The sequence below is a fragment of the Notechis scutatus genome, chromosome 2, assembly GCF_049901735.1.
Source record: "Notechis scutatus isolate UNSWTSFEM ecotype Mainland chromosome 2, rNotScu1.2, whole genome shotgun sequence".
Taxonomy (NCBI): domain Eukaryota; kingdom Metazoa; phylum Chordata; class Lepidosauria; order Squamata; family Elapidae; genus Notechis; species Notechis scutatus.
The window spans coordinates 253,820,966-253,842,448 of NC_142010.1; the positions used below are offsets into that span (position 1 = coordinate 253,820,966).

General features: G+C 39.9%; 2 protein-coding genes and 1 long non-coding RNA gene across 8 annotated transcripts in view; 1 reads left to right on the forward strand and 2 right to left on the reverse strand.

Moving 5' to 3' along the window:
• The window catches only part of LOC113411295 (uncharacterized), a 20,723-nt gene extending 16,269 nt beyond the window's left edge, over window positions 1-4,454 (reverse strand). Inside the window, exons 1-2 of the mRNA XM_087958633.1 lie at window positions 4,230-4,454; window positions 114-362 (exon numbers count right to left, since the gene is read on the reverse strand). Of these exons, the coding sequence (XP_087814759.1) occupies window positions 114-362; window positions 4,230-4,313 (333 nt within the window). The 5' untranslated portion in view covers window positions 4,314-4,454. The remainder of the gene's footprint in view (window positions 1-113; window positions 363-4,229) is intronic.
• LOC148132608 (uncharacterized) lies at window positions 1,727-18,141 on the forward strand. Of its 3 annotated transcripts, XR_015748277.1 has the most exons (5): window positions 1,727-2,526; window positions 6,568-6,638; window positions 8,416-8,690; window positions 11,787-11,929; window positions 15,572-18,141. It is a non-coding gene; the product is annotated as an uncharacterized LOC148132608 (long non-coding RNA). The 3 variants fall into 3 exon arrangements; XR_015748275.1 differs by having other exon boundaries at window positions 1,729-2,526; window positions 11,787-18,141; XR_015748276.1 differs by lacking the exon at window positions 6,568-6,638 and having other exon boundaries at window positions 1,733-2,526; window positions 11,787-18,141.
• The window catches only part of C2H18orf54 (chromosome 2 C18orf54 homolog), a 19,369-nt gene continuing 7,336 nt past the window's right edge, over window positions 9,451-21,483 (reverse strand). For 2 of the 4 annotated variants that reach the window (XM_087958629.1, XM_087958630.1), the window contains exons 5-8: window positions 18,051-18,177; window positions 17,281-17,412; window positions 13,412-13,482; window positions 9,451-10,230 (exon numbers count right to left, since the gene is read on the reverse strand). In XM_087958629.1, coding sequence (XP_087814755.1) covers window positions 10,146-10,230; window positions 13,412-13,482; window positions 17,281-17,412; window positions 18,051-18,177 — 415 coding nt within the window. In that variant the 3' untranslated portion in view covers window positions 9,451-10,145. The remainder of the gene's footprint in view (window positions 10,231-13,411; window positions 13,483-17,280; window positions 17,413-18,050; window positions 18,178-21,483) is intronic. The other 2 variants (XM_087958631.1, XM_087958632.1) reach the window with 2 other exon arrangements.

Sequence of the window (21,483 nt, forward strand, 5' to 3'; positions counted from 1 at the left end):
TCTTTGAATTCCACCAAATAGCAGGGTAGCCAGGGATAAAAACCCTTAAAAACTAAGATTCCCAAATATTTGGCCTGTGCAAAACAAATATGGAAGAAATAATTCAGTTATACCTTGGATTTAGTATGATGGTGGAGAAACTGGAACTTGAGGTCCACCTGACTCTTGTAGGCAGATGTTATTGGAATTTTCTGGGAAGCTGATCCATGATTTTCTAGATTCACTTCAGGCTGTTGTCTTTTAAAGCCAGGGTTGCTAGCATAAACCAGAGACAGAATCAACACCCCCACCACTGTGGTTACTGCAGAGGCCAACAGACAAACCAGAAAGACATGGAGAAGAGACCAGTGGCTCTTTTTCATCTTTAGGGCAGAAAGGAAGAAAAAGGAAGAATTACAAAGGCAACTGTGTAAAACTGGGTCACAACAATATTGTTATATTCCCGCTATGTCTGCATAGCTGTACCAACATCCATATTTTCTAGGGCATGTTATCATTCCGCTTTTTTTTTTTTGAATTTATACAATTCATGCACTATACAGAATTAGAGCATATAATATTGGCACAAAATCAATGACATGGAGACTGATAAGATTCCCTGAGTTATGTTTACTAGAACAGGTAAAATCACAATCACAAATCTCCTGGATCACCAAACTGACAAATTTTGTAAGAAGCTGTCGCATTACTGTCTCTTGCATAACAGGGGAATGATTTTTAAAAAAGAGTTGCCCAAAGAATTAAGGATATAGAAGCACAAAATGATATAGCTATCCTTAGTAAGGTGGGTAATTTGAAATGGCTGAGCAAATACAAATGTACTTTTCAAAATGTACACCTATTTAAAGTTACAACTGCCAAAACATCTTAGGGAGATAGCTACACGAGCGAGATTCGAACAGCTTGACACGATATGACAGATTCTATTTTATGCCCTATAACCGACGTCTCTGCATTTGCGGAGCAGCGGAGGTAAAAAAAACCTGGCTTGCATCCTATTTGATTGTTGCCTGTATAAGAGGATGAGAGACAGATACCTTGGTTTATGTACTAAATGAATGACCCATTGGGATCCCCATATCGAAACAACTTACCTTATGTGCGGCCAGAATCTGAAAATAACATCTAATACAGCACAGTACTTGAGCAAAATGGTTTGGTTGAGATCGGCATATGTGGGACTGATTGGGGTAGATTGTAGGGGGGATATTGAAATATAATTTTATCATATTTTATTTATATATTAAATTATTGTATTTTATTCCAATTTCAGTTTAAATCATATTTTATCTCAATTTTATTTTAAATCGTATTTTATTCAATTCCATTTTAAATTGTTTCTATCAGCTTTTGGTAATGTTGTGTCTGGAACTCTGCACTTTGATATGGCCCAAGGGCTAATCAATAAAGTAAACTAACTAAACTAATTAACATTCATTTGGGTATATTTTTGATAAAATATACCCAACCGAATCAAATCATCCACCATCATTTATTTAACAATGAATTCAGATGTTTGAAAGGGAAGTGATGTTTGAAGCATCAACATCTAAAATTAAGATCCATTTGGAGTAGTAGTTAAGGCACCAGGCTGAAAAACTGCAAGATTGTAAGTTCTTGCCCAGCCTTAGACACAAAACCAGCTGGGTGACCTTGGGCTAATCACCCTATCTTCAGTCCTTGGAAGGAGGCAATTAAAAAAACCACTTCCGAAAAATCTTGCCAAGAAAACTGCAGGGACTTGTCTAGGCAGTTGCCAGGAATCAACACGGACTCAAAGGCGCACAGGAGACTTTTACTTCCCGTAAAAGTGGCAGGTTTTGTTCTCTCCTTTTCTTGCAGGAAGTAAGAATTTTCTGAAGAATTCAGCTTAGGAGAAAAGGAAAGGTGTAGAATACTTCACTGTCCCTGAAGGCAGCATCTGGAAAGCCAGAACTGTAGACAGACCTGACAGGACCTTAATTAGTTTCACATACTTATATGTGGCACGGATCGTGAAGATGACAGAATTTGTCAAGATGCCTAAATTGACTTGTTTGATTAGGGAAGAAGCAATAACTACTTTTGCAAAAGACTGGGAAGCCTTTATGGTTCTTTTCCCTGAAAATGATGAACTCTGGATTTACTCATTAAAACTTCTCTGGGAAGTAGGGAACATTGGCAATTCGGAAGAGAAGAAACTGTATTATTATGTTTATTACTGCTGCAAAAAAAGATTAGAAGTCACTTCTTTAAATACTTCTTTTTTCCTCCTCTCTTTTCAGGACCTACACTGTTGTTCACTTTTTCTTCTGTCATTCCTATTTCTCTCTATATATAGCCTTTCCCCCCTTCTTTTCTACATTCTTTTTATTTTTCTGTAGCTTCTAAATTTGTAAAACAAGAATCTTTAGTAAAAAAATTACATGTGTGAAAATGGACATAGCTTTGACAACACCATCATGACTGCTGTCTTGACTTCCTGGAACAAACTCCGTGGACTTGCTGGATGGAAAAGATATACATGCAGAGAAGAGCGACAAAATGGTAAGGGGTTCTGGGAGCTAAACTATACGATGAATGATTGAGGGAACTAGGTGTGCCTAGTCTAGTGAAGAGAAGGGTTAAAGGGGAGACATGATAACTCTCTTCCAGTTATTGGAGGGGCCATCACAGAAAAGAGGGGTTCAACCTATTATTCTACATGGCACCTGAAGGCAGAACGAAGAGTAATGGGCGGAAGCTTGTTAAAGAGAGATGCAAACTAGAAACATGGAGAAATTTCCTGACAGTGAGAACAATTTAGCAATGGAATAGCTGTGGATGCTCTATCACTGGAGGTTTTCAAAAATAGAGTGGACAACCATTTGATTGGGGTGATGTAAAATCTCCTGCCTTGAGTCGGGAGTTGGACTAAGACCCCCCAGTTACAGCCCTATGAATCTATGTTCTATCAAATTGGCAGCTCTGAAAGACAGTGAAGTAACAGGCAGCTTTGTTGCTGCAATGATCAAAGATAACATTGATTGATGGGTTTGGGAAACAAATCCATTGCTTTACTCAAGAAAGGAAAGTTCTTCTTTTCCTCTTGCTTTTTAGCTTTGACGTTCAGCTCAATCATTGAATTATCTTGTCCTAACCCAGCTGGCTCAATTTTCTAAGTAAAGTACAGCATGTTTTGAGTTAATACCTCAAACAAATATTAATTCTCTCTGCCTTTTTTCTTTTTTTTCCACTGTGGAAGAAAAGTTAATAATAAATTAATCAATATTAACTTTGTAATATCCAAAGTTGTCTAGACACACCCTTAGCCAGACAAGTTTTATTATCTGCCTGGCCCTGAGATGGATGACCTATTTTAATGATAGTTACTGAGAACAAGCCAGCTTCATAATTTATGAAAAATGCCCGAATGGCATACTAAGATAAAAGTTGAAAAATGACATAAATATATATAAACAAATATATTTATTTAATGTCTTTCTTGCATACTCTAAATCAGAGGTGTCAAACTCGTGGACTGCGGGCTGGATGCGTCATGCGCTGGCCACGCCCAACCCAGTTTAGTGAAGGGGGGGCGGAAGTCACAATACATCACTTGATGACGTGACACCACAAGTTTGACACCCCTGTTCTAAATGCTCCTGCAACTCAGTGGGAAGAGCCAACTTGTATGTGTGGGGCATGTAAGATAGGTTTCCCTCCCACAATCTTGTGGGTTTAGCTTGTCATATGAATGGTATGAAATCATGATGATTGTTTTCATCAAACATACTTTCCTTAATCATACCTAGTGTTTTCATTAACCAGAGTTATAGTGTATGAATTTTATTTAAATGGATCTAACAATCTAAGACAAATTCAGCTAACTCCTGTCATGAATCTGTCCGTTTGCAATGCATAGCACTATTGCTTATTATACGCTGTGCAGGACAAACGTATGTTCACATTATGGAAATTACTTTTCATCATGTTCTTTTAAAAATCTGAAAGCAACTTCAGAAGACCTCTCAGAAGACCTAACTACTGAATTGCCCTTTTCAATAGGATGAGAAATGCTACTTTTTAGAGTTCGGTCCAGCGAACAGTTTCTCTGGATTAACTAGAAATGAGGGAGAAAATATAATGTCTAGTTGTGCATCCTCTAGATTTTATACTTCCCCACTCATGTTATAATGCATATTTTTTCTATTAATAACTAATGTAGCTTTCTAAATATTTTACAAACATAGTAAACTATTGCAACTTACATGACATTCTTGTTTAATCTTTTTTGGCTTGGAGAAGTTGCTTGGAGGTGCTTCTTCGTTCAGCTCAAATCCCAAATTATCCATTTTGTATTAGCAAAGTACAATTTTGCCTGAATCCAAAGGAGGGAGGAAAAAAAAATATCTTGGTCCTATCACCAATACTTCTATAGATGAAGAAGGCAACGGGTTTTTATTTTATGATAACTGCTTGGTAATGAAAATGTCAGCATGAACATGAATGCAAATGAGGACATCCCCTTTTTCAGCAGAACAATTTATAGCAGGAAGGCTTTCATAATGACTAATCTATTTCTAAATTTGGCTATGAGTTCTGTGGTTCCAGAAAACTGGTTCTAGGATGCCTTACGAGGGGTTGGCTTCAGGTGAGCTCTTTGGAAAAGAACCTATTAAAATTGTACTGCTGAAGAAGCGGTCTTTCCACAGACCAGTGGGAATGATTCTCCTCTGTCCTTTGTTCTGGGCAGAATAAAGCTTTGGCATATCTCCCTCTTGGTGTGTGGTTTATTGGGAGTTGCACACTGGGAAGAAACAGCTTTCTAGGACAACAATTTTGGGGGCTCATCCAGGATCTGCCACTAGGCCTTGTCTGGTTCTCTTAACCAGTGTTGTGGTTCGCCAGCTGGCAGTGGAATCAGACAATGGGGAAGAAAGGAGATCAGTCCGGGAGTCTGGAGAGGACTCAGATGAGGGTCCTGCATCCGATGCAGAGCTGGGGCCAGGACCCTCTGGGAGTGGGGTGCTGCCTCCGGAGCCTTTGGAGTCTGGCAGCAGCGAGGCAGAGGACCCAGGGGAGCCTGTTCCCAGTGTGCGTGTGCGCAGAGCTGCTAGAAGATGAGAGCAGCTGAAACAAAAGGCATGACTTGGGAGTATGGCTGGGAGATGATTGCCCCTCCCATAAGGGATAAAAGTCAGACCTCAATGACGAAACCTTTGCAGGAAGCAAAGTCGTTCAATAGATTCCGAGTCCTCCTGGTACTTCGGTTGGTTTCTGTTATAATTAATTGGATACTTCTGTTTTTGGCAGCATTCCACAGCACCGAAAGGTGTGTGCCTATCTTGAGGAACTGTTTAAGATTAGTTCTGGATGGGAATGAAAGCAATTCCCAGTATTGCAATAAAATAGGTTTTGCTTTTAAAACAAGTTTGTTTTTAATTACGTTTGATGAAGCCTGGGTCAGAACAACTAGCATCTTCTGCTGCCCTGACAAACGGGACTGCACGCACTGACCTTCAGGCCAGAGTCTCATCTCATCAGGTGGGTGGGAATTCTGGCAAGAGATACAAAGATGGAACATCAAGTAAGTGGAGATTTGTTTGTAGCTTTTGTGTTTCTCTTACTTCCCTGCGTCTTGTAGCTTGCATGTGACTTGAGTTAGATCAGAGGCCCCCAACCTTGGCAACTTTAATACTTGTGGACTTCAACTCCCAGAGTTCCTCAGCCAGCATAGCTATGCTGGCTGAGGAATTCTGGGAGTTGAAGTCCACAAGTTTTAAAGTTGCCAAATTTGGGGACCCCCGAGTTAGATCAACTTCAGGGGAGAGTCCTGAAGGTGATAGGAGTTGGAGTTGTAACAGCTCACGGGTGCCTAGCTGAAGATTGATAAGTTTCTGTGGGGGCCATCATTTGTTGGATGGTGCAGCAGTTTTTCAGTGAGATTAATCAGTGTGGAGGACACACCCTTGTTCAACTGGACATGAACAAGGAGCCAAGACCTACTACATCATGCCATATGACTGGTTTAATTGGCAGAATAACAGAATTGAAGGGGACCTTGGAGGCCTTATAGCCCAATCCACTACTTGGGCAGGAAACCCTACACCACTTCAGACAAATGGTTATCCAACATCTTTTTAATAACTTCCAGTGTTGGAGCACCCTCAACTTCTCGAGGCAAGCTGTTCCACTGATTAATTGTTCTGTCAGGAAATTTTGTTTTAGTTCTAGGTGGTTGGTTCTCTCCTTGATTAGTTTCCATCCATTGCTTCTTGCTTGTCTGTCCGGCAAAGAAAGCATACTGCTCAAAGGCAGGATGGAAACTAGCCATAGCGTCTTCAAAGTGTGAAGAAGCTTCTCCCTGGGGTGCATAGCTGTCTGTGGGGGATAGCTGTATTTCTGGTTGGGTATGGTGTGACTGAGTGTGACTGGGTGTAAATGATTTTGATTGTTTGGTGTATAAAAGGCAAGATGTTGTGCTACGGACAGAGGTGGGATGCTTCTTCTGGTTCGGACTGGTTCTACTGAACCGGTTGTTCCAGTGAGCAGTTGGCCCTGCCCCCCTGCCCCTGCCCTTTCCTGTCCTATATATCCGTTTTTTAGGCCAGCTGATTCACGTAGCACAGAAGATCGCCACACCTCAGCTGTTTTACTCACCAGCGCTGACCTAGAAGGTAAGTTTTTAAGCTTAAAATGGGCGGTTTTTGAACGAAGCGCACACTCACCTAACCGGTTATTAAACCGGTTGCAGCCCATCACTGGGTACAGATTGATTCTTGGGCACGTACATTGGGACTGTGAGTATGGGGACTGTGGTCTATGAGTAACATCTATGTAACTATGTAAAGTTCTGACAGGCCTATCAGTGATAGCCAAACTGAAAGTCCTTGATTAAAAACAATAGCTCTTTCATTCTAGTTACCTATTTTCAAAAACCTACTTATTCCTTCTATCCTTTCTTCTTTGCAAGCTAATACATCTTAAACAGCCAATTCTTTTAAATCCTTAAATGCATCAATCTGAAGAGATTATGTGGGGTGGGAGAATGGGGAAATGATGTAGACTGGCAACAATTAGACTATTTCTACCCTTATTTACTTTTATGTACTTATACTTCAAATTTAGAGATCTCCCACCTTCTCTGTTTTTCCCCAGGGAATTTTTTTTTAAATTACAAAACATTAACCAACTTGTTTATTTACTTATTTGATCAAATTTATATAACTGCCCATCTCATAACAAGAGACTTTGGCTGTCAGGTAGTCAATAAATACTAAAAAATATTATAATTCTTATTTAAAGAAAACTATAAAAACTAAAAAAAAGAAGGAATATTAGGCAAAGAGTCATTTCCGTTATTGTAGCCCACTTAGTTCCCAGGGCTGATGGCACAATCAAAAAGTCAAAGTGATGAAACAACTCTCACTTCAGGGGAAGGATATTCTATAGATTGGGTGTCAAAACAGAGAAGAACCACTGCCTGAGACCCACCAAATGTAGCTCCTTTGCCCATGGAACCCATGGCATGTTATCTCTGTTGGATTTGGTGAGATGCATTGGGAGAGGCAGCCCTCAAATATACTGCCCATTGTGCCAAGTAGGGCTTTAAAGTCAAAGCCAGCATCTTGTAGTTGAGTGTGATGCCCATGATGGATGTTTGTGACTTCCTGCTGGCTTCCCCATTGACTTTCCTTGTTGGAAGGTGGCAATGAAGATCACAAATGGTGATAATCTGATCACATGATGCTGTGATATCATTGCAAGCTGATCTCCAAGTACCCAGATCACAATCATGCGACTCCTAGGGACACTGCAACAGCTAGAACTTTTGAGTCTATTCTATTCTATTCTATTCTATTCTATTCTATTCTATTCTATTCTATTCTATTCTATTCTATTCTATTCTATTCTATTCTATTCTATTCTATTCTATTCTATTCTATACATTTGGAAATGGCTGTTCTAGTCCCTTGTTATCCTTCCTCAAAACAAGACATACTCAGTTCCTTCAGTCTTTCCATGAAAGACTTAGTTTTCTTCTAAGGTATCTGTCCCTTTTAGATTTTCTGAATTTTAAAATAATTTTGCTGTTGAATGTTATTAAATCAAGTTCCCAACTCCCAGCATTCTTCATTGCATGCCTATGCACTTGTTCAGTTTTCTGAAGGCAGAGCCTAACCAACGCAGAATATAGAGGAATTATTATTTCCCACAATTTGGAAATTATCCTTCTGTTGATGTAGCTCTTTTCTTTTCAGAAGTCTTCCCACACTGCTGACTCATGTTCAATTTGCAAAAGACTACTCTTAACAAGCCACATATTCCCCATTTGGTATTGTGGTATTATATTTTTCCCAAGTAAAAACTTTGCATGTCTCAGTTAAATTTCATTCTGTCGTTTCCAATCCAGTTCTCTAATCTCTCGACACAATTTTTGCTTCCATCTTCTAGATGTCCTCTTGGTCTTACAGCAGATGCTACTACAGCAGGTGAAGAATATAGCAAGGACCAGTTTGTCAGTGCCAGTTGTACCAATTGCCCCCTTTCCTGGAACAGCTACCAGAGCAAAAGTGGTCCATTTCATTTGATCTACCAGGGGAACAAGAGATCTCAGATCTAGCTGATGCAGAATGTTGCAGTTTGCTTGCTGATAGGTGTTAGCTGGTACAGAATTGACATAGATATACTGGAGGTGGTATCAGATGCTGGTTGGTTTCTGAAACCAGGTGGTTATCATCGCCTCTAAAAACTCATTATACTCCCAATCTTTGTAGTCTTCAGAACCATCTACTCCAAGTAGAATCTGCCCATCTAATATATGCTGGTTGAGAGAGGTGGCTGTGGTTGTCACTCCATAAAGTCTGAGTCCATAGTCTCAGAGGCAGATCTTCTTGGACAGTTCTTTGCTCTGGGCCACCTTGGATTTCCTCCAAGCTAGTATTTACAGTGGCCATAAATTTGGTTGCTTTTCATAAAAGCTCTGGAGTAACTGGTGTCCTATATTGGGGATGGGTGACTTTAGTTAGTTTTAAACCATTAATGATTAGAGGCTTTATACCTTTTGATGTTATTGTTGTAGGTTTTGCAATATGGTTTTTATTTTATGTAGGGAAGCTACCCGGGTCCTTGATGATTCTAGGGGACTTCCATACAAATGCAAGTAATGAATTAATAAATGAATATCATCCATCTTCGATCTTCCTCTTCTTTACCTATCAATCTGACAAGCATTCCTTCCACCTCTTCATTCAAGTCGTGAAGGACAGTTTTGGGCTCAGGACTGAATTCTATAGTAGTCTATTTGACATCTCTCTCCAGTTTCATGAGGAGCCGTTGCTGAACACATGATGAGAATGGTTTAATCTAAGGCCTGGCACTAAGTCCATGCTTAACCAGGGTGACACATAATACCTTTCAGGTATGGAGAAAGCTTGGTTAATTAATATAAGAAGCAAGCAGATTATGCAGAGTAGCAGAAACTAGATAGCAGAGAATTGTGATGTCATTCTGTGTATAGCCAAAATATTTGTTATGCTGAATTCCAATCTGTGGTTTAGTGGGAGATGAATAAAAAAATTGAAACAGAGTCCATCTTTGGAGATATTAGTATTTTAAATTCCAACAGAACAATTGTGCATTTAAAAATAAGTTATATTTATGCAGATTTATTACAGTGACACACAAGAACTCATTTCTGCAATAATGTTGCCTTAACACTTCATTTTATCATCTGGATTATCCTTATCCCTTTATACAATTATTATTTTTGACCATATCACATCTGATTTAATAATAATCATTTGTATTCTGGCCTCTGTTATCGGGAATAGTAAAAAATTATAAAATTAGTTTTCAGAGCTTAAAACTTGCTTTTTTCTTTAGCAGATGCCTGCGCTGTTCACTATTTCTACCAAGCTAGGATGAAAACAGCTATTAAGGAAGTAACAGTCTCAAAGTAGAGCAATCCTTTTCTATAATTTGCACATTTCCTTAGGACCTGGCAAAGTTTCATAAAAGATAACATGCCTCTGGAGACTAGTTAGATACATTCATATTTACAGAAACACAAGATTTGGAAAAAAGCTGAGTTCAGAAGTTCACGAGTGTCTTAATACGTGCCCCTCCATTCAACTGATGTTTTAAATTATATTTATTTTGTAGATATATTTATGATCAATGCTTCATGTCTTGAGCGATTCTGTTGATTCTTCTCTACCACTTGTATCGTTAACCAATCCTTTAAGTCGAGATAAATGATGCAAAGCTCTATGAAAGAAAAAGACTATTCTGCTTACAATGCAAGTATACAAAAATACGTATAAAGCTAATTGACAGACTAACGATAGCATTCACACAATTTCCACAACGATAGCATTCATACTCTTTGCCAAGCTAGGAATTTATGATTTATTGAGCAAGCTATAGTATCCTGGTCCACACAATTAGAGACATATCATATATTACAGTGATCCCCAACCTTTTTTACGCCGCGGCCCGGTACCAGCATCAGCTGGGCACCGCCATCTTTTTGATGAAAAAGTGCTTCCGGTGACCTCACCGGAAGCACTTTTTCATCAAAAAGATGGCGGCGCTAGCGCTTCGGTGAGCTTTTCCGGGTAGAAATGGCTTTCTACCGGAAAAGCTCACGAGCGCTGGCGCCGCTCATCTTTTTGATGGCGTGCTTCCGGTGAGCTTTCTACCCGGAAAAGCTCACCGGAAGCACTTTTTCATCAAAAAGATGGCGGCGCTTAGCAAGCCAGCGGCCCGGTAGGACTTGTTCCGCGGACCGGTACCGGTCCGCGAACCGGTGGTTGGGGACCCCTGATATATTACACTCATCCTGAAACAAAACATTGTTACTTACTATATTATGTGTGAACCAGACTACCAAATTCCAAGGACTCAGTTCCTAACAGGCCAAGTCAATGCCCCCACATGTTTCTCGTAATGCAGATTATGTACCTCTAAAAGCATCATTTAATGTGGCTTTGGGCATTTTTGTTCAGGCTTAAGGATTATTGCTGTTAGACACATCATGGAATAAAAAAACCCATAATTACATTTTTCAAGTCTTTCTCCATATGCATATTTTTAGAGTATGCTGCCGCAGATAGGATTCACTGGAAGATTCTTGCTGCCCTATGTGCTTTGAGTGAAAGGAACTGGTAATGATGACGAAATGACAGGAGAGTAGCATATCCATAGGTTGCAACAAAAAGTGACCCAGAGATTACGTTTCATGAAGCCTTAAAGAATTTGCTTCAATTTTTAGTTCAGTAACATGCTTCCCATCATGGCCAGTTGGATAACTAAAGGGAAGTTTTAAATGGCTCAGTGGAGGGCTACGAAATCCAACTTAAAATTTACAAGTGGAATAAATTCACAATTTCTTCTCCATCCAATCCAGATTTTAAAATAACAAAATAAATAATTATACATTTGTTTGTCATGTAATTTAGGAAAGCCCAGTGATTATTATTTTTTTAAAAACCACCATTTTAATAGGACCTGTTACAAACTTTAAGTAGTCCTCAACTTACAAACATTCATCTAGTGACTGTTTAATGGCGCTGAAGTTACAGTGGCACTGAAAAAGCGATTTACAATTGGTCCTTGCAGTTAAGACCGTTGTAGGATTCTCACGGTCACATGATCAAAATTGGGGAGCTCAGCAATTGGCATTATTTACAACAGTTGTAGCATAATGGCAGTATTTACAATGATTATCATTTGTAACCTTGCCAGCCAGCTTCCGACAACCAAAGTCATTAGGGAAAGCCAGATTTGCTTAACGACCACGTGATTCATTTTAACAACTTCAGGGATTCTCAAGATACAGCAAGACTACTGTATGCACGAAAATGGAAGGACATTTTGATTCCCACCATGGACGAATGGCTACAGAAGTTGATGGAGCTGACAGAGATGACTAAACTGACTGTTTTGATTAAAGAAAAGACTATAAGTACTTTTGTTGCTACATGGAGACAACTTCTGGGCTTTGTGCTTGAACTGGGGAAAAAAATGAAACTTTGGTTTTGGGTTTTACTGATTAGATTGATTTGTTGCTATAGAAATGGCTAGTTTGCATCGTTTTGGAAAAGTACAAAAGTCGAGGTTCGATGTTAATGCTTTATTCTACTAAAATCTAGAGTCTGAAGTCAACACTTTTTTCTTTTCTCCATCCCCTCCTTACTTTTCTTTCCCCTTTTCCTCCCCACTGGGTCCTATTCTTTGCTTTCATATTTTTGTACTTTATAATATGAAGGGATTCTCTTAACAATTATGGTAAAAATGTTGTATAATCAGGTGTAGCTCAGACTTGACAAGTTTCTGTTTAGCAGCAGAAATTCTGGCCCCATTTGTTAATCAGGGATTACCTGTAACTGTAAGACAAACTCTAACATCAAGCCTCTTTCCACAGGGTGCTTGTAAGAACACCATATTGTCATGAGACTGGTGACATCTCTCTCATTTTTATTGAACTTGCAAAACCTCTATCATTTTTAATTAAAAAAAAATATCTTGAGGCTTGAGAACTTGATGCCACCATCCTGATGAAGGGGCCTATATGTCATGGTAGTCACAGATATTGCCTTGTGGGTCACTGAGCTGGGTCTAGGATAGGGGTGTCAAACTCAATTTCATTTGATGGACGCATCAGGGCTGTGGTTGACCTCGGAGGGCTGGGGGTGGGGGCATGGCTGGATGGGTGTGGCCAGTGTGATGCCACTCACTGACCGTGGCTGACTGGGCAGGTGTGGCTGGCATATTTCCTCTTCACACTGGAAAGACCAGACCAAAAGTGACGCGGGCCGGCCCCTTACATTTTCCAGGATGGCAATGCAGGATTCAACCACATTGTGGCCTTGAGTTCGACACCCCTGGTCTAGGATGATTCACAACAGCCAGGTGGGCATGGATGGGTATGCGCATGCTTGGCTGCCAGCAGTTCAGAGAGATGAGGCACGGGTGGGATGCTAAGCTGTCCCCACATCCAGTTAACCAGGGCGACTTTTTCCAGCACCGACTCAGCTGCCCCCATCCGCATCCACTCGGCTACACCCAAATTGGCCCCATCCATTGGGCTGCACCGAGCCACCCATACACACCCAGTCACACTGGCCCAGCTGCGTCCATCCGTCCACATCCACCTATCCACGTCAACGCTGTAAGTCATCTCATTCCAGCGCTGAGCTAGGGCGTTCTCAGTGAAAATGCCAGCTTCAACGGGCAGCGTTCCAATGATTTCCCTTCTCCGTGAAAAGAGTTGAAGAGGGAAGAAGATGAAATCATCCACATGAGGTCACCTTAGGATAGGCTACTGGCATGGATCCTAAACCTCCTAGGTTGTGGAAAGGGTGCTTCAAAGCATCAACTACAACCCAGGCACACTTCAGTGTAGCTGGACTGGGAATCTCAGCCTCTGAATGTCAGCACCTCTTACCTCTGAAGAGACTGGGCCACAGGGAACATATCACAATCGGTTAACTTGAAATCTTCATCTTCACGTGAAACCTTATTAAAAAAAAGAGAGGAAACTTTGCTCAATAGCATAGTCTGGGGTGGAGGTTATTTTATTATTATTGTTATTTCTCCTCAAGGGAAAATCCAAGGTCAAGTTTAAAAGAATGTTTCACTTTCCAAAGTATTGACAAACAAGAATGATTTCATTGTACAGCTTACTCAAGTTTAAATATTTGGAGCTCCATATAATTCCATGAAAAAAAATATCTACCGTATCTTTGGCACTGAATGTTATCAAAGATTCCTGATGTACGAGAAAACACAAGGAAGTCTAAGCAAATAAGTAACAGTAAAGGATAGTGCTTCTTTCAGTTATTTCCTAAACAAAACTTTAAATCCTGCAATATGCCTGTGTGTATATCTAATCTAGATTTAGTCATCTGTTGCCCAACCTTTTAGCTATTAATATTTCCTGTAATCAACGATCAATTTTTCTCATCACTTTGCCTGAAACTTTGCTTCAGCTCAGTAAACTCGGAGGGTTTTCTACCGTGAACAGCTCATTTCCAATCCTGCCACAACGTTTCTCTGACTTTGCCCTTATGAAACACAATGTTTCTGTGTTTGGGAACACTGTCCGTATGAGCCAACATCAGTGTCGTGAGTCAGAGGGCTCAAATGGTCTCCTTTGCCATTGTGGGATAGGCTGAAGTTCTGCTTCCTTCAAGGATGATGATCTGTGGTGCAGGGCCTACAGAGGAAAAGCCACCCCCAAAGGATGACCCTACCTCTGCCATGCTAGACACTTGATTATGATACCCTCAGGTAGTCCCTGACTTATGAGCTCAATGGAGCATGCCCATTATAGTTGTAAGTTGTGATGGGCATAAGGTGGGTCACCCAGATGACCTACCCAAATTTATAACCTGGTTCTGCAGTGGTCGTTAGGTCAATCAACCGTTCGCCGCGGGCCAGGTTTGCTGAAAACGGGAAGCAAATGCAGGTTTGGAACAAAAATGTTGTAATGCTGCAAACGGCTGTAAATGTGTCCTGGTTACTGAGCATCTGAAATGCAGTCATGTGACTGAAGAATTGGGGACAGCTGTTGGGATTTCAGAACTGGGCTAAGTACAGGTAGTCCTCGACTTACAACAGTTCATTTAGTGACCGTTCAAAGAAACAACGGCACTGAAAATAGTGACTTACGACCATTTTTCACACTTACAACCTTTGCAGCATCTCCATGATCACGCGATCAAAATTCAGACGATTGGCAGCTGGTTCATAGGTCGTCGCCTGATCACCTTTTGCGACCTTTTGGCAATGAAAGTCAATGGAATTCACTTAACAACCAGGTTACTAATTTATCAACTGCAGTGATTCACTTAACAACTGTGGCAAGAAAGGGCATAAAATGGGGCAAAACTCACTTAACAAATGTCTCACTCAGCAACAGAAATGTTGGGCTCAATTGTGGTTGTAAGTTGAGGACTACCTGTACCATTGGGCAGGTCTGTTATAACTTCAAACAGTTGCTAAGTGACCAGTCGACTGTAAATTGAAGATGACCTGTATAAATCGTCCTCAACTTACGACAATTTGTTTAGTGACTGTTTGAAGTTACAATGACACTGAAAAAAGCGACTTATCACCGTTTGTCACACAACCATTGCAGCATCTTCATGGTCACATGATCAAAATTCAGATGCTTGACAACTAGCATGTATTTATGATGGTTGCAGTGTCCAGAGGTCACGTGTTCACCTTTTGTGACCTACTGACAATCAGAGTCAATGGGGAATCCAGATTCAGTTAACTTTCAGGTTACTAGCTTAAGAACTGCAGCGGTCCACTTAACGACTGTAGCAAGTAAGGTCGTAAAATGGGACAAAACTCACTTAACAACTGTCTTGGTTAGTAACAGAAACTTTGGGGTCAATTATGGACTACCTTTATTGGGGAATGTAGGGTTTGGTTTCCTTCTGGCATAACATCCACAGATTCCTACAAGTTCCACTTCTCTAACTTTTTTCTGTATAATAGGCCTGTGGGGGTTTTATTGTTGTTGTTAAATGGAAGTGTTTGTAAATGTCTGTGAGCCAGGCATGACCTGCCTATTTAATTATTTAATTATAGGGAGAACTTTACAGAGAGGTGAGAAAAAAGTTGAAGTTCGTTTTGATTGTAGGCTAGAGACCACTCAAATTATATCTAATTGTTCAATGAAGTAGCCATAATTATCTCATTAACTGAATTGATCAAACAGGTGTGTTATTTTTCTTTACTTTGATTATTCAATGCATCCCCTGGCTTCCTCTTTATTGCTGAGGTAGATTACAATAATAAAAACAAAAGTCAATGGATACGTAACAACGTTCAATCCAGCATTCATAACATTAACGATTAAAAGTTTGGGAACAGAGATGTGTTTAACCGTCGAGTCAGAACTCAGAAGGCTAAGAAAGTGGGATGAGTATCTTTTCTCATCTCCAGAGGTTAGAATAGCATGGAATAAGAGAGTTGGAAAGGACCTTGGAGGTCTTCTAGTCAACCCCCTGCCCAGTCTTCCCCCTATGCTTGTCAAACCTACCATAGCACTTCTCCATTTTCATTATCTTGGTTCCTTCCGAACTGTGAGGAGGAACCTATATATATATCCCGAAGGCAAGCCGGTTTGCCAAGATGTGCCTTAACTCTGATGGAATATAACTCATGTGCTGCCACATAAGATAAGGAGGCTTTGATATCTCCTGGTGTTTTCAGGAGGATGACGGACGAGTTATTATTGCCCGCCCCCCTGTTTTTATACCCAAGGGCTGCTGGCCCATCCCGGTTTCTGGGTTTGAAATAGGAGGTGACCATTGTTAGTGCTGCCTGGCCTAATCAGGGTCCCTAAGGTTGAAAGAAGCTTGAGACAGATTGCCTATTTGAGGAATAGAAGATGGCTGGTAGCTTACCAACTACATGGCTATGCCATCTTCATGCTCCTTGTCCAGACGCCTGCTTTTCCCCCCTGCCACTTGTGAACCAGCACACCTCCCCTCGTTGGCTCTTCCATGAGGAGGAAAAGGATGGTGAACATGGATAAGGAGTCTCCTGGCACATCATCACTTGGGGCTCTGCACCTCGTGTTCTCCAGTGCAACCTGTCTTGCAGCTGGTTTCAGATGTTTCCGCCACCCAAAAAGGGCCCTTCTGTGAATCCTTATTTTGATCTCCCTCTTGGGTCCTATATATTTTTCTTCCTACACTTTGCCTACCAGGTCTTGTATTAGCACACTTCCTTTCTCTTTATTTGATCTTGTTTCATCATCTGCCTTTTTTCTTTTCCCCTTTCTGTCACTCTTTCATATGCGTGGGGTGGGTGGGAATGCAATATAATGCTGTTATTGTCTCAAAATAGACCTTAAAGGAGATGCTTATATTTTCTAAAAGGCAGAGCTGAAGGGCTACATCAGGTGATAGAATGAAAAATAAAACCTCCAAACTATAATGTAACTATTACACTCCGATTCCAATAATTTACCAGTAGAACTCACAGGAAACTGAAAACACTCACTGGAAAAGATATGCAAAGCATTAAGAGAAGCTAAAAGATTTTTTTTCTCCACAGAACTGTATAGTGTAAAGATAGAACCACATATGGGTGTTTCCTTCATGGGTCACATTAGACACATCCATCCATCCACTGATCTGCCATCTTTGGGAGAAAATGTCAAAGTCTCACCACTCAAGAATAAATCTAGGAACTCAGACCTGCAGTCAGGAGCTAATAGTGCAGAGCCAGATGCAGATAAGCGTACAATAATTAAACACCATGGAGAATCTCATTTTTCACAGAGCTGCTTACTTTTGGGGACTCTTCATTTGATCTGTCAGATTTGTTTTTGTGAAAGCTGTGCTGAACGGCTTGAAGGTTAAACAGCATGAGTTTCAAAGCTTCTACAGGACCATGATGATTTCCACCCGAAAAAGTACTCTCCTGGAATCAAAGAAAGAAAGACTCTGCCTATCAAAGAAAACTGAGAAAGTTCTCTTTCCCAAATGAGACTTTTGGACTGTGGGGTAAAATTGAATTTCCCCCCATGTTTGCTTCCTATTACCGATAAAGAATATTCTGCAATCTCTGTAGGAAATCTCTTCTTTAGCCTTTGTTCTGTCCTAAGACAGAAATATTGTATTCAATCAGATATTTGAAACCTAATAGTTAAGAAGTCTAACCAAAACATTCCCTTTACGCTCTGGGCATTTGGACAATATTGAAACAGAAGTATGGTACCATGATTCCCTCCAGAATATGAGTTTTTCTGGAATTAAAGCTAGATCAAGGTAGTTGAGGGAAACAGCACAAATGACTGTAAATGATATGTCATATGTAAACAATCAAATCTAAATTTAAACTTCCTTTACATTTATATTTTACCTTTATTTAGCTTATTATTTACTTTCTTTCTGCACTTTACTTGCTGGCATTCCTGGCTTTATTGTTGCTTCAGTGAAATTGAGACAATTCACCCACATACCTAAACTAGTATTGACAATTGTTCAAAATCTTTGGAAATCCCTGCTTTAACTAATGCAGGCTTAACGTTAATGTTCATCCCTTCATGTTTTATTTACCTGTTGACCATTCTGCAAACAGTCTTCTAAAAAGTTATTGACCATGCTGGCCTTGGGGTTTGGTGGAGAATTCTCCTCCACACAGGATATAGGTACCGGAGATTTTCTGTAAATAGAAATTAGGAACCTGAAGTAAGAAACACTTTTTAAAAAGTTTCTGCATTAAGTTTATACACTATAACTGAAAAAAGAATCTTTACAATCCAAGAATAGCCCAATAAATACATTCATAAATTCCAATCATTCTGTTTTTCCCTTCAATTTTTAGCTGCTTATCCTTTTTTCCTTTATGGGTTTGTTATTGGCTTTGAGAGCTCTAACTGCTGTTCCTTTTAAACTCATCAGATAGACCCTCGTTAAAATTCTTGCCTGCAAGACAGCCTTTTTGATAGCTTTAATCTCAACTAAGATACTTGGACAACTAGGGGCTTTCTCGGTATCAAGGGATCCAGGCAAATTTCATCAAAACAAGGTGATGCTACAACTGAATCCTTTTTGTGATCGAGGTCAGTGCCAGATTCCATTGAGCCCAAGAGACTGAGCTTCCCAATTTCTTCCTGACCTAGCCATCCAACAAAATGAACCTGGCACCAGCGAAATGCCTCCAGGTTATTAATACCAGAGAATGTAACAATGAGGGCCAGAGGACTGAAATGTTATTTGTCCCCAACAGAGCAAGAAAACTGGGAAGCTACCCATCATCAGCTAGTGGGTCAGGGAATGCATTGCTTTCATATAAAGCAAGATACAGCTATCTTAGGGCATCACAACTTCCTCCCTCAGGGGAGTGGCTACATTAACAGTTCTACTACTAAATAGTAGATTTGAGCCAAATCTTCCAAGTTCATTAGAAAAATAGGCAAATTTGACTTCTTGCATACAGTATCCATTTCCTGTCAGTTCCATCCTTTAACACTAAGAATGGTATTAGACTTATTATGAAGTGCTGTTCTGGTCACTGGTGATGGACCAGATGGTCCCACCCTATCAGAAGGACTCAGATATAGTTCTAGTAACTAAATATTTAATTATTAGTTGCTTCAGTTTGCTATTGTAATTTCTTGTGGGGTTTTTTTTGGTGCTTCTTGCTGGACTAGGTTTTTATTTGATACAATTGAATAAAGAAATTGAACTACACTTAGCTAAGATTGATGCATGCATATATTTTTTTTGTGGGACAGCAAGGAATCTTTAAGCCTTGCCTTCTAGCTTGAAAGAGTAAAGTTAACTTTTTCTTGTTTAGTCCACTATCAGTGCCCAGAAAGGTACTTCTCAGTAGGAGGTCAGTTTCTTTCTTTCTTTCTTTCTTTCTTTCTTTCTTTCTTTCTTTCTTTCTTTCTTTCTTTCTTTCTTTCTTTCTTTCTTTCTTTCTTTCTTTCTTTCTTTCTTTCTTTCTTTCTTTCTTTCTTTCTTCTTCTTCTTTCTTTCCTTCCTTCTTTCTTTCTTTCTTTCTTTCTTTCTTTTTCTTTCTTTCTTCTTTCTTTCTTTTCTTTCCTTTCTTTCCCTCTCTCTCCCTCTCTCTCACACATACACCAAAGCACCTTCCTAGAAAATTGAGCTATTATTCACCAAGCAACAAATACACTAGGCCAGAATGGCTAGAAAATAATAAAACCGCACAAGCAGATTCTCAGCTGCCATTTTTCCAACTCCTCAATCTTTCCAAAGAATCTATTCCCAGCTTTACTATCTTCTATAAAAATCATACTTTGAAAATGCAACTCAAATGCAGAATTTCCTAAGAGAGGGAGCAAAATAAGCAAATGTCAAAAGGAATGAGCAAAGAATTGCTGACGTGGATTTTGTCCCCCAACTTTGTTGCCAGGCGAATGGCTGCACAGCACTTGTCACCTTGTTGACTAAACAGGACTGCCTATTCATTGTGTGGGTTTTATGGAGAAACAGGAAGGTTCTGGAGTGGACTTCAGAGAAATGAGGATCTCACAGAAAGGGTCTCCAGAGCCATAGAAAGATTTTTCTCTCCCGCCTTTTATTAAGTACAACAAATTTATTAAGTAAGCAAGTTGCTGAGGTGGGCTGGTGAATAAAGCATGCATTTCTTATGTTGTGGGAAAAATAAGAGCAGAAAGGTGTATTGCCACCTTATTTGAAAAAATAATAAAGGTAAGAAAGAAAGAAAGAAAGAAAGAAAGAAAGAAAGAAAGAAAGAAAGAAAGAAAGAAAGAAAGAAAGAAAGAAAGAAAGAAAGAAAGAAAGAAAGAAAGAAAGAAAAAATCTGGCCATGGTTTGCTGATTACAGGTAGTTTTTATTACCTTTCATTATTATTATTTATTATTATTATTATTATTATTATTATTATTATTATTATTATTGTTGTCTGTTTGCAGTTACGATGGGGCTGAAAAAAAGTGAGTTATAATCGGTCCTCGCGCTTCCAACCATTGCAGCATGTACACAGCCATATAATCAGAATTTGGGCACTTGAAAACAGGCATGTATTTACAATGGTTGCAGCATCCCAGAATCGCGTGAACACTGCTTGTGATCTTCCCAGCCCGCTTCCAGTAAGCAAAACCAATGGGAGACTTGAGCCGGTTTTGTTTTAACAACCACACAATTCACTTAACCATGTGATTGGCATAATGACTGCAGCAAAAAGGTTATAAAATCAGTCACCGTCACATGATGACTTACTTAACAACTGCACCATTTAGTGATGGAAGTTTGAGGGCTACCTGTATGCTCCAAACCTGCCAAAATATATTAGTTTACTAAGTTCTTTCCAGGATCCTGACTGTGCTCTTCCTTATTTCTTGTTTCTTCAAGTAATTTTTATTTATATGAGAAATATTGGTGCTTTCAATTGCTCTCTCATAGCCCAGGTTGCCTCAAAACATTTACTGGGCTTACCTGAACTGCACTAAAAGGGACTGAAAGAATCTGCACAGCCATACAGAACATAAAGCACTGGTCAAAAGGGCCCAGCAGAGATTATGCTACCTGAGACTTCAATGGAAACAACAACTGAATGAAAAACTGCTGGTGACCTTCTACCGCTGCACCATAGAGAGTATTTTAACTTACTGTACCTGTATATGGTTTGCCAATTGCACAGGGGCAGATAGGAAAGCAGGGTTAACTCCATTGCCCAGAAGATCAATGGTTGCCCTCTCCCTTCTCTGGAAGAGCTTTATAGCTCCCGCTGCCTTAAGAAAGTTCAAAACATTCTCAAAGATCCATCTCATCCTGGGCACCCTTTTTTTGAACTATAACCATTTGCCAGATGATACAGGACAATAAAAACAAGGACAATTAGGCTGAAAAACAGCTTCTATCCCAGGGCAGGAACTCTTTTGAATTCTGCTGTATAGTGCAGTGTTGGTATAGTGTTGGCGGTTTTCGGTTCAGTGTGTGGAGTGTGAAGGATGTCTGTTTGTATTTATTTTCATGGTCACGATGTGCACTAAAGAT